The sequence below is a fragment of the Saccostrea echinata genome, unplaced genomic scaffold, assembly GCF_033153115.1.
Source record: "Saccostrea echinata isolate AGI-Se365-2 ecotype Australia unplaced genomic scaffold, CSIRO_AGI_Sech_v1 ptg000025l, whole genome shotgun sequence".
Taxonomy (NCBI): domain Eukaryota; kingdom Metazoa; phylum Mollusca; class Bivalvia; order Ostreida; family Ostreidae; genus Saccostrea; species Saccostrea echinata.
Genome location: NW_026889774.1, coordinates 28,335,734 through 28,348,804, shown reverse-complemented (window position 1 = coordinate 28,348,804; position 13,071 = coordinate 28,335,734). Strand labels below are relative to the sequence as shown.

At 34.0% G+C, this 13,071-nt stretch overlaps 1 protein-coding gene across 1 annotated transcript in view; it reads left to right on the top strand.

Annotated features, from left to right (window-relative positions):
- Nucleotides 1-1,159: 1,159 nt before the first annotated feature.
- The window catches only part of LOC133193038 (uncharacterized), a 32,706-nt gene continuing 20,794 nt past the window's right edge, over nucleotides 1,160-13,071 (top strand). The window contains exons 1-5 of the mRNA XM_061329038.1: nucleotides 1,160-1,286; nucleotides 1,623-1,666; nucleotides 4,560-4,638; nucleotides 9,367-9,458; nucleotides 10,630-10,723. Coding sequence (XP_061185022.1) covers nucleotides 1,241-1,286; nucleotides 1,623-1,666; nucleotides 4,560-4,638; nucleotides 9,367-9,458; nucleotides 10,630-10,723 — 355 coding nt within the window. The 5' untranslated portion in view covers nucleotides 1,160-1,240. The remainder of the gene's footprint in view (nucleotides 1,287-1,622; nucleotides 1,667-4,559; nucleotides 4,639-9,366; nucleotides 9,459-10,629; nucleotides 10,724-13,071) is intronic.

The following is a 13,071-nucleotide window of genomic DNA, read 5'->3' as shown; positions in this document are numbered from 1 at the left end:
AGGTATTCAATTTTGCTATCCCTGTAGAATGTTTTCAAAAATGTAACAAGAAGTATTTCCGCTAAATTTCACAAACATTGGTTTACATCGTCGAATGATCATTGGATTTTGCTTTGAAGGTAAAGTAAAAACGTCATATGATTGATGTTTCGGACAACGACCAGCTAATGATCGCTTTAACACACACTGACTGTGTTTATATACTGTATTGTTTATTGGCGTCTGTAGATAGTGTAAACGCTTGAGTAAAATGCCGTTTTCTCTGTTAACGCCCATATCAAATACGCATTGTTATTTTAAGAGATTCATGGGCCGGTGAAGCTCGCCTTGTGCATCAAAATGGCAAGTCGAACTTTTCAATCATGATTGAATCAACCTTTTGATTAGAAAACTTACCCCCCCCCCTTTTCCCATCGCCCCATCGTTCATAAAATGTAAGTCTGCGATTTAAGGACCCCCCTCCCCCAGCTTATTATGCAAGCGAACTGCATGCACGGGAAGGGCTTTATAGGTCTATAATTTATCTCTAAGAACAGTCCTTTTGCTGTTGATTTACGATAAAATTTTTTATTCAAATGCTGGTGCCCCCCTCCCCCCTCACACACATGTACTAATTTTCGACCAGGATTTATTTTCTTAGCCCCCACCCCTTCCTGAGGTTTTTCATTTAAACCAGTATTTTTTTTTTCCTTTTCCCCTTTTCCTTTCTTTATTTTTATTTTTTTCCAAGTCTTTTCCAATATTTTCACTTATCAGATTTTTTTGTGCCTGCCCCACCCCTCCACTTTGAAAAATGATGAAACCCGCCCCTGTTATGTGCATGTGCGTGATGTTGGGGAAATAACTTTGATTAAATTTTGTTTTAAATGCATGAAAGAAACTATCTGAGGACCACACGCCACATCTGCACTTTCAATTAACGGTTTTTCGATGTTTTATTGATAAAGATTACGCATGAATTGTAAAAATACAATTCAGTACCAAATTTTATTTTAAGTAATTTATAATTCACGGGATTTATTGAAACAATTTAAAAAATATATATACTTTAAAGCCTATTGTGCATTATTCTCAATACCTGTATTAATATCAGTTTCACCCAAACATAAAGCTCCCCTAATTGAAACACATGCTAATGATTTGTATTTTGATAACAAAGGAAAACCGAGATACCCGACCTGTAAACAAAAACTCTGCATCGTCCCCGCTTCATGTTACACTCAGCTTCTGGGCCTTCAACATGGTATCGCACACCTGGATTTTAATGCTGATTTACACGTGTACAGGTGAGCTTTGTTAATTGTTGTTTTTCTTTCTTTTATGTTTTATATTGTTTTTATTTTATTTAGGATGTGTCCTATTATAATAATCTTGAATAGGACTTCTCTCTCTCTCCCATCTCTCTCTCTGCTTCTCTCACCATTTGGCCGTGTCATAAGAAGGTCAGCTGTCGAATACCTGACCGATTCGGCGTATTATACCTCCATTATATATACAGATCTCACCTTTAATTAGACTTAGTTATTGATGTCCAATGTCTATATTAGTCCACGGAGAGCTTCTAAACCGAAGCAGTCAGTATATTATGCGGACTGTCCTATTTTGTCTGTTTCATATTTCAGGTGTTTTATCAGTACTGGGCTCGGTTCATCGCTATAAAAGATCTGTAAGTACTTTCACTTATTAAATATGTAATGTACTGATTTTCTTTTTCCGCCTTGTAAACGCATCATCTTAAGGTTATATACACAACTATAGAACGTACTTTCTATAGATTATCACAGTACCATCAGATGATCAGCTAGCATGCATCACCAGGGATTTTAAATAAATATCAAATTAGGAAATTCCTTGTGCTATTCAAAGAAAAATATACAGTTACCAAACACATGCTTAAATGTATCTATGTTATGCCCCCAGTGGGACCATGATTGGCAAATAAATCTATTCTATTCAATGGTTTATGGCTGGTATTTTCTCAAAATTAATTTTGGGTGATTAGAAACTATAAAACAACATGTAGGTCCCTTCAATTATTTAAGAACTCTTCATTTACACAAGAAATGATAAAATAAAGTTCAAAACTACATTGTGCGTGTCCATAACGTGAAAAGAGATTTACCTAAAATTCTTATTAAGTCGTGTTTTTTTTTCATCCTAAGTATACCTGTAAAGAGTTTTCTTTTATTATTATTACAATTTTAAGCAAAATTTAAGTTAAATGTAAAAAAAAAAATGTTAAAAGTTTTGACATTATTGAGGAAATTAGGCACACATATTAGTGTTTCTTTTTCCTGTTTGGCGATAGGTAACTTTTTTTCCATTTCTGCTGAATTTTTTAAAAGGCATGACTCTGCTTGCTGTCACCAAATCACTTTATTTTGTAGCAAAGTTGGAATCAAAACTGAAAAGGATCTTTCAAGCTGAGTTGAAATGTAGTTAAAGAATTTAAAAAAAAGTTTTCCTTTGCTACTCTGAACAAAGTGAAGTTGATTTTTTTTTTTAAAACTAACCCTTTTTAAAAAAAATATTATCCTTTTTGTATATATTAAAAAGCAGAGACTAAAAACTTCATTTTATATCATAATGACAAAGGTGAAGATTAGGAACTGTGATCGATCTTATAAAACCTACAAACAATACAAATCTGTGAACAGGGCAGAAAATCACAGACCCCCTGAAATTCCAGAGACGGGATCAGGGGTCCAAGAGGAGCAAGCATCCCCCGCCGACCGGCCACACCCGCCGCTAAATTAAAATAATAATAAAAAAAGAGAATGAATATAGAAATTGTCAGACTGTATATTGACTATTTATTGAGTAGACGAGTGGAATACTGTTTCTTATGAACATTAGAGGGGGCTTTTTAGTTACACGTGTATTTGAGTTATAAGTGTTTGTTGCTGGAACATGCACATGTTAAGGTTTTCTGCTCTAGAACATACAATTAGGTATAGAAATAAATACATGATATTATAAGATTATCAATTTCACTAAGCCATTTTCATGACTAACACCAAACCACAAATAGATGAAACACGATCAGCTATTGATGTCGCTGGAAATCTGTTATAGTGCTACTCATATTTCCGTACACGTATTTACTCTTGCCCATGCATGGATCGTTTTGATCCTGTTTTTTTTTTTTTGATAAAGTGATTGATTGTGTTTAGATGAAATTTAATAAGATTTTATGCCCGACGTAAATGTGGCCGGGGCATATAGTGTTTGTCATGTCCGTCTTCCGTCCTTCTGTCCTTCCGTCACACTTTGCGTTTAGCTAAGTTTCAAAGAAGCTAATCAAGATATTTTAATCAAACCTGATATGCTGATACATCTACATGTATATTCATGTAGGTTAGAGCTATTCAACTGCATCAATGTTTTTGACCTTGACCTTTCCTTTGGCCTGAACTTCCAATTTGTGTTTAGCTAAATTTCAAAGAAACCATTGAAGATGTTTTCATCAAACTTCTTATGCTGATACATATTGACGAGAGCTATTCAATTTTATCAACATTGTAAATCTTAACCTTTCCTTTGACCTTAACCTCACATTTCTCAAATTTATATTTAGCTAGTAAGTTTCAAAGAAACAAGATGTTTTTATCAAACTTTATATGCTGGTACATATTGGTAATAGCTTTTTAAACTTCATCAACATTTTTGACCTTGACCCTTCCTTTCATCTTGACCTAAATTTTCTCAAATTTGTGTTTATGTCAGTTTCAAACAAACTATTCTAGATATTTTTATGTAACCTTATGCACTGATACATTATTTGGTGAGAATTCAATATCAGCTGTGTCCAAATTTCTATTACCTTGAAACCCCCCCCCCCCCCCCCAATGACCTTACTATCTATTGTGTATAAAAATCAGTTTTGAAGAAACTATTCAAAATATTTTCATTAAACTTCATACACTGATACACATTTTCATGTTGCATTTTTAATGAACCCTGTGCGGGGCATTCATGTCCTATGGACATATGTACAAGAACTTGTATGAAGATCATTTTCTGCATGCAAATCAAAGAAAGGATCACATGCGCTCTGTGTTTTCAAACCAAAATGAATGTACAATTTTATGCAAGTTCAATAGAAATGAGGAAATATAAAGTTTTAATAAAACTAAAATAAAAAAAGTGTAAAATTGATTTATCATTATATTTATTTGAAAATAAAATGAAATTTAAAACAGAAGTTGTCATTCGGGCGTTAAGTCCTTCATGCCCTGTATACAGAATCTTTAATATATAATATACATGCCCATGTATTAAACAAGGGTATGATATACGTGTTTATGTATTGAGCAACTATTTGATAAAAGTCTAGTGTATGTTATACTTGTTCATGTTTTGAAAAACTATATGATATACCTGTTCATGGTTTGAACAAGTATACATGTATGATAAATTAATTATACGTTTTCGTATTTTAAATACGTGCCATGCATTCATTTTGCCACAAGTTATATTTTTACTGAAAGAAATGTTTTGAAACCAGTTTTTTAAACGATTTTCTTGTTTCTTCACAGCTTTTCTATTTTTGATTACAGACCAGTTGTGCTAAGAAGTTTCAGGTTATTCCAAATCATTCTGCATGTTTACAAAAATCATCAGAGGCGACCAATTCAGGTGTGTAAACAAGGAAGAATGTAAATATATATCATATAATGAACTGAAACCAGATGATTGTATATATATATATATATATATATATATATATATATATATATATATATATATATATATATATATATATATATATATATACAAAATTCTATTTATCACAAACAAAACATAAAAGTTTGATTTTTCTGCGTATCACATTTTTTTGCCAAATATGAAAAACACTGATATATATTATTTGCGTATATAGTCTTATTTTTTCGATTGTCCCGGTGGTCAAATATAGAGTTGTCTAGGTTTAGTTTAGGTGTGCTTCATTTTTGCTTTTGTACTATTTATGATCAGAACGGATACAGTACAAAACTGTAATATTTTGTAGTTATTTTTAAGTATTTTAGTTTTCACACATTTTTTTTTTCTCAGTTTTCTAGTCCTTTGATGTACGTCTAAGTATCTATCTATTTGAATGTTGTAATAATTTAGCGTACATGAAAACAGTGAAAATGAAAGCACAACGGAAATAAACATTTTTACTTTGATTGATAAGGAGTGCTAAGAATATACATTACACAAAATTGCTAACGCACCACCAAAGAAAACTTACTCAGCTTATGATGTATTTGATGTATAAAAAATGTTATTAAAATTCAAAGTAAGTAATATAAATGTCTAAACTGATAAATGACTAGCGTAATGCGCATTAAAATCGTGTTCACGGTTTTTGGAGGCATATATTTCTATTTTTATGCTCCCGTAATTGAAGATTCGGGGGGATATAGTTTTTACCCTGTCTGTCTGTTTGTCTGCAAAAACTTCAACCTAGCTTGCTCATAACTTTTGATTGGTTGGAGCTATGGCTTTCATATTTCACAAGTGTATTCCTTGTGACAAGACCTTTCTTTGAGTACCATCATATTTGACCTTTTGACCTTGGAGGTTGACCCAGTTTTGCAAAACTTTACCCAACATTAACCTTGGCAATAACTTCTGATCAGTTGGAGCTAGGGCTTTCATACTTCACATATGTAATCCTTATGACAAAACTTTCCTTTGGATACCAAGACCTTTGACCATTTGACCTTGGAGTTTGACCTACTTTTGAAAAACTTTAACTTTGGCCATAACTTTTGAATAGTTGGTGCTAAGGCTTTCATAATTCACATATGTAATCGTTGTGACAAAACCTTTCTTTGGATACCAAGAACTTTGACTCTTTGACTTTGACCTTGGAGGTTGACCTACTTTTAAAAAAAATTAACCTTGGCCATTTCTTTTGAACAGTTTGTGCAAGGGCTTTCACACTTCACATATCTAATCCTTGTGACAAGACCTTACTTTGGATACCAAGAACTTTGACCTTATAACATTGACCTTGGAGTATGACCTACTTTTTGAAAAACTTTAACCTTGGCCATAATTTTTGAATGGTTGGCTCTAGGGCTTTCATATTTCACATGCGTATTCTTGTGGGAAGGGCTTTCCTTGGGCACCATTAATTTTGACCATGACCTTCATGATTGATTCCCTTTGAAAAACTTTAACTTTTTCCATATTTTTTCAATGGTTGCTCTAAGGTTTTCATATTTCACAGGTATATTCTTTGAGACAAGACCTTACTTTGGGTACCAATGAATTTGATTTGCATTTGAGAAAGTTTAACCTTCGCTATAAGTTGCCATACGTTTCACAAACTCATCTTGTCTGCTTTGTGTTCTTTATGCTTGTACTAATGTTTTAGGTCAGCTCAACGAAGTTAGGGCAGCTTATGTAATACCCTTGGCGTCGGTGTCGGCGTCCCAGGTTAAAGTTTCTGAAGCAGATTTCTATTCAGATACTTAGACGATGCTTTTAGTATGTTTCTTTGTACCAGACCAGGTTGTAGATGCCGCAATTTTGTAGATGCAAAGACTGACCAGGTTTATGTTTTTGGAGCTGATTCAAGTTTTTAGAGCAGATCAAAGTTTTTGGAGTAGGTCCGTTGCCAAGTAACTAAAGGTCCTATATTGACCAAACCTGCAGGGATGATACATCTAAGGATGCACACTACCAGATGCACACTATCAGACTTGATTCGGATGCTGGATCTGACATACATTTTCCGTATGAGTGACCAGGTTAAAGTTAAAAGAGCAGGTCCATTCTAAAGTACCAATAAGACCAATGTTGACCAAACTTGCAAGGATGATATACGTTAAGATACAAACCACTAAACTTGCTTTGAATGCTGGATTTGACCTCTTTATTTTCCAGTTGAGCGACCAGGTTAAAACTTTTGGCGCAGGTTCATTCTAAAGTAACTATAAGCCCTATGTTGACCAAACTTGCAAGGATGATACATATTAGGATACACACCACTAGACTTGCTTCGGATGCTGGATTTGACCTACATTTTCCATATGAGCGACCCAAACTTACATGGATGATACATCTAGGGATGCACACTACCAGACTTGCTGGATTTGACCTATATTTTCTGGATGAGTGACCAGGTTAATTTTTTTGTGGAATGGCCCATTCCCGTGCAACTTCAGGCCTTTCCTAGAGCAAACTTGCATGGATGATACATCAAGGGATGAACACTATCAGACTTGCATTGGATGCTGGATTTGACCTTCATTTTCTGGATGAGTGACTAGGTTTAAGTTTTGTAGCAGGTTCATTTCAATGTAAATTCAAGCCCTACCCCGACCAAACTTTAAGGATGATGCATCTATAGAGATGCACACTACTAGACTTGTTTCGGATGATGGATTGTCCTATAATCCTGAAGGAATGACCAAGTTAAAGGTTTTGAAGCAGGTTCATTCCAATTTAATTTAAGGATACACCAAAGGTTTCCAAATGCCAGAATTTAATTTGCATGTAATTCTTTCATTATCAAAGATAACGTAATAAAAGTATATATCATTTGAAAGCTTGTTAAATTTACTATTTAATTATCCTAATTTAAACTTTAATTAATAACTTATTTAAAAATTATTTAAATATTAATGTAAATTTTAGTGCATAAATATTTTATAAATCAACTTTTTTGTATTTATCCCCTCAAAGTGGTCATTTTACCTCAAGGTAGATTAAAGATTGAGCTTAAAAACCGTATCTCAGATTTTTGATAAATCTTCTAATTCAAAAGTTACAGCCATTTGCCCTTCAGTGTTACCAATTTATTAGCCTGATTTAACATTTCCCTCAATAATTCCAAAACTAAGCTAGATATCAAAAATCTGAGATACGGTTTTGTGAACACACATTTGAGAACTAACCCATACAATTTTCAGAGAAATTGGTCAATAAATAAGGGAGCTGAATACTTTGAAATAATACCACAAACTGCCTGATCTTACTTTACAGTAGAGGACAAAAACCCATTACACAACAAAATCTGCCAAAGCTAGGAATATATGACACCTTGGAGATTCAGCTTTGGATACCTGTCACTTAGCCATATTTCCTTTGCATATTCACAAGAATGGGAGGTTCTTTTCTTTATTTAGATGCTTTTAATGAAGTAAAATTGGTTCAATTCTGAATCAGAAAGATTTCCCGGCAAAATGGCAAGAGCTAAGCTCCACCTCCTATTTTATGGTCATCAGTGATCTGTTAGATCTCTTTCTCTAAATCTAGAGTCTCTGTAGTTTAATTACTGATAACCTCTGTGTGGCTAGTGAAGAATTCCCCAAGTGGTCACAGTGATTTATTGCGTCTTTCATGAGCAGGCAGTCACAGATCAAATAATTAGAAAACCATTTCATAATTACCAAGAATTTTACATGCATTATAAAGCAGTGATTAAATTTTTTCTTGGCCAAAAATCTCAAAATTGTTGAAAATCTTGAAAAAAGCCTTTGGTGTATCCTTAAAGCCCTTCATAGAGCAAACTTGAATTTATGATAAATCTAGAGACTCAATACAGATAGACCAAACATGTTTGGATGATGCATCAAGGGATGTACATCAACAGACTTGTTTTGTATGCTAAATCTGACGTGTATTTTCTGGATGATTGACCAGTTTAAGTTTTACGGACATGTCCTTTTAAAATCAATTGCTAGCAATACCTGAATAAAAATTGCAAGATTGGTCCACAAAACTTCGGCAACCGGAAGTGTGGTGAATGGGGTATGAACACCAAGGCTAGATTATATGATAGACAAAAACCCTATAAACCCTATATCATTTGATATTTTGCTGGACAACCGCCTCTGTTTCAACATTACTGACCAGCATTGGTAACCTCCAATTTCATTATCAAGGCAAACATGGTGCCCAGTGGACTTTGGGATATTGGTTTTTCGGACAAGAAGGCTATTTGAGGATTATGTCATGACACCAAGAAATTGCCAATTTGACTACAATGGACAAGAAGGCATATTAGATATACTAGAGCCGATTAGACACAAACTACGGTAAATGTTCAGTAAACAAATGAGTATATTTAGTGGTGCGTTAGCAATTTTGTCTACTGTATGGTGTGTATTTTTACCCTCTTTCATCATTTCTGCAAACATTTGGTTTTTTCTTCATTGCTATATAGCATTGATAAATCACATAAAATACAGGACTGAAGGGTTTATGATTAAGATAATTAAATTCGTTGCAACATCAGGACACGTTATCTGACTGAGGTAAAAGTACATGTACTTGAATGTTTTGTATTAGCGAAGCTTTAAGGATATTCGTTCAGACATTGGGAAACTGTGTATTTGCTAATTTATCGTTCATTTTCCATTCTAGGTGTATCCGAAGAAGACAAGAAATCGATTGTAGATAAACATAATGAATTCAGATCGGGCGTACAGCCAACAGCGGTCATCATGGCGAAAATGGTTAGTGAAATGGGTGCTACATATATAGAAAAGTTGTTATTTTGCAATTTTTACCCCCTCCTTAAACACGCAAAACAAACTAACAACTGCAACTAACCTATATTGAGAAACGTCTCAAGCACTAAATATATCATCTAAATTATTTAGGAGTATTTTAAGGTTTGTTGTACGTCTCTGAGTGACAAAGAGTAGTTTCTTCTAAAGTAATCCCACGTATTCTGCATAATAGTACACAGTTTTCTCTAAATAATCATAGTGTCTTCTTAAGGACACCCACTGTTTAAAACTTAAAGTTAGATAAATAACAACTCAAGATATTGTTCACTGTCACAAGCCATTGGTTTATGTGTCTTCTCTAGTTCAGCAAACTGAACAAGTTTTGTTTTACTTTTAATCAAGAAAAGCTTGAAATATCAGCATTTCAGTTCTTGCTATCATTGTATAATTGCACCCAAACCTCGATTGGGCCAAGAAAACAGAGCTTTGAAATACCTGAAGATTAATATACATGTATCGAAGTTAAAATACGTATAGAAACGTAGTTTGGACTTCCAGCTCACATTGACATATCCACAGTATTCGAGATATCGGTGTTCGAGATACCGAAGTTTAACCGTAATTGTCGATTCAAATGTAAAGTATTAGTTTTGTTATAATCTACACGTATTTTGACTAGGGGCCAGACTTGAATTTTTTCTCTTCAATCTTGATCCTTGATGCAATATGGGGTCAGAGTTTTACATGGGAATGTAGGGGAAAAAGTCTTTAAAAACAGCAGGTCAAAATTAGTCACATTTATATGCAATCACCCTCATGAAGTGCATTGTTCAAACCTTGTCCCTGCATTGTCTAGGAGTTGGGCTACAATAAGTTTGTACAAAAATATTGAGATTTGCAAAAACAAGATGTTTAGAATTTATGAGCTGTCTTTAAATTTTAATATGCTGTAAATTAAATTTGTTCAAGTCAAGGACTTTCTTATAATTTAATGATTGCCATTATGGGTTTCATCTATCTACATGTACGTTTACATATTCATTTTTGAGAAAGAGAATGGTAACGCAGGTAAGCGTTACAACCCATAGATATTGTGTGTTGTTTATTATTTTTGTTGCTCTACATAGTGTTTTACAAGAGTTTTGAAGTGTGCTGGCTTTGTTCTCTTTATTAGTATTGGGATGATGAAATAGCATTGATTGCTCAGAGTTATGCTGATGCTTGTAAAGGACTCGTACACGATGGAGGACGACAGCGCAGTATTCCTGGTAAGTGAATCGAACAAGCATCAAATTACGTAATTTAGCAGTATACCTCGTAAGTTAATCGAACGCGATCAAATAATGTAATCTAGCAGTATTCCTGGTAAATGAATCGAACGCGATCAAATAATGTAATCTAGCAGTATTCCTGCCCTGGTAAGTGAATCGAACACGCACCAAGAGACAATATAATCTAACATTCATTTTTTCATTAATTTAAATAATTCTAGAAAATGATTGTTGAAAGAATTGAGCTCCTTAACCGTGAAACTGATAATATAAGTAATATGAAATATATGGAGATAACGAACAGTATTCAAGCTCAAAAGTCCATTAAACAATACAAAATAGGAGCAGAGCAAACACGGACCTCTAAACATCAGAGGTGGGATCAGGTGCCATGGAGGAGTGAGCATCCCCTGCCGACCGGTCACACCCGCCGTGTGCTCCTTGTCATGATCGGGAAATAACGGAAAAATCCGTCGACAATTCAGTGTGTAAATAATGGCCTAACAATTAGTATGAAAAACGTCAGTCAGCATTTGACTCAATGATAAATTGTATTTGCTGACAAGGTCATTGTATCGACCATAGAATTTACGAAATGATGACTTTAGACGAGACAGCTGATATTCTTGTTTCATCAACTTATTTGTCAATAATTTACCTCGTTTTAGAAATTATACATACGTAGAGCATGCTCTTGCGTATCGAATCAACTGAGAGATATATACACCGTATGCAGGTGATGAAGGTATATTGCTGCATAAGTAAGGGAAGTTGACGATTGAAAAGTTAAAGTCATCACGTTTATCATAGAGCTTGGTTGTTAGATTACCATTAACGTCTTTTTCAAGTAAAATATCCAATAAAATGAAACAGATGTGTCGGACTTGGTATCTTTTATCTCAAGCTCACCAGGATATATCGTATCGACATAAGAATGAAAATAGCCATTGTTAATTGACAATACATCATCGATATATCTAAATGTCGAGTTAAAGGCCACAGCAAGTGTTTTCTTCTTTTCACGTACAAGATTTTGGACAAATTCTGCTTCATATGAATAAAAAAAAAGGTCTGCTAATAACGGGGCGCAATTGGTACCCATGGGAATTCCAATAGATTGTTGGAAGACCTGGTCTCCAAAAACCACATAGATATTGTCAATCAGAAACTCAAGCATCTTTTTAATGTCAACTTCAGAGTACTTGTGTGTACAATCAGAAAGTTTTTTAACAAAATAATTTTGCAAATGACCAATGACAAGGTAAGTATATTTACGAGTTCCATTTTTATTGAAAAAGCAGCTGTCAATTATATCAAAAAGCCTGGACTTTAATTTATCGTGGGGAATGGTTGTGTATAAAGTAGAAAAGTCATAAGTATTTAAGCTGTTGATTTTGGTAAAATCTTGCGATTTCAAGTTTTCCAACAGTTCCTTGGAATTTTTAAGTATCCACATCTGATTTACACCACTTCTCGAATATATTGTTGTACAGTACTCTTGAAGTTTCTCCTTCACCACTGTTAATATCTTAGTGAGGAGTAAAGAAAGAGGCTTGGTTGAACATTTACTGGAACCCGCTATGTATCTTTGTTTGTAAGGATTTTTATGAAGTTTCGGAATCCAATATAAATATGGTAATTCAAATTCATTTTGGTTGTTTGGAATATTAAAAATATTCAAAACTGACATATGATTTTGAAGAATTTCTTCCTTAGAAAGGGAACTACGAGTATAAGTTGGATTACCACTTGTAGATTTAAATCCAAGTTCCTCTAAAATACATTTAATATAATGAGCCTTACAAACAAAGTCAATGTTGTTACCTGCTTTGTCAGCAGGGACCAGTACGTACTGATCATGTAATCTATCTAATTCTTTTTTCACTTCTGGATTATTGAATACAGAAGGATAGATGGTTCTCATATTGCCCCTCAATCTTTTAATGCGTGATTTTAACATACATCTGATACATGTAATCCATTCTGACAAAGTGTCAAGGTCTTCTTTTTCATGTCTGGCCCATCGCCTGGCGTAGTCCTCTACAGAATCCATAATATTTATGAAATTCCGACGCCAGTTAAAGGATCGGGGTTCCCTAAATTTAGGACCTTTTAAAATTAGTGATCTAAGGTCCTCATTATTAACTAGATTAACGTCACCAGTAATAACGTGTCCAGCAGGACTATAGTTATAGGGCGAAGAAGAACATGAACACGATGGAGGATTATGTTTCAGATATTCGATATCCAGGCCCTGTAAAGTTTTCTTGTAATTAAAAAGTTTGGAAGCAATAGTCGATGTATATTTGTAGGAAATACAAGGTGTAGTCTTTAACTTGAAATAT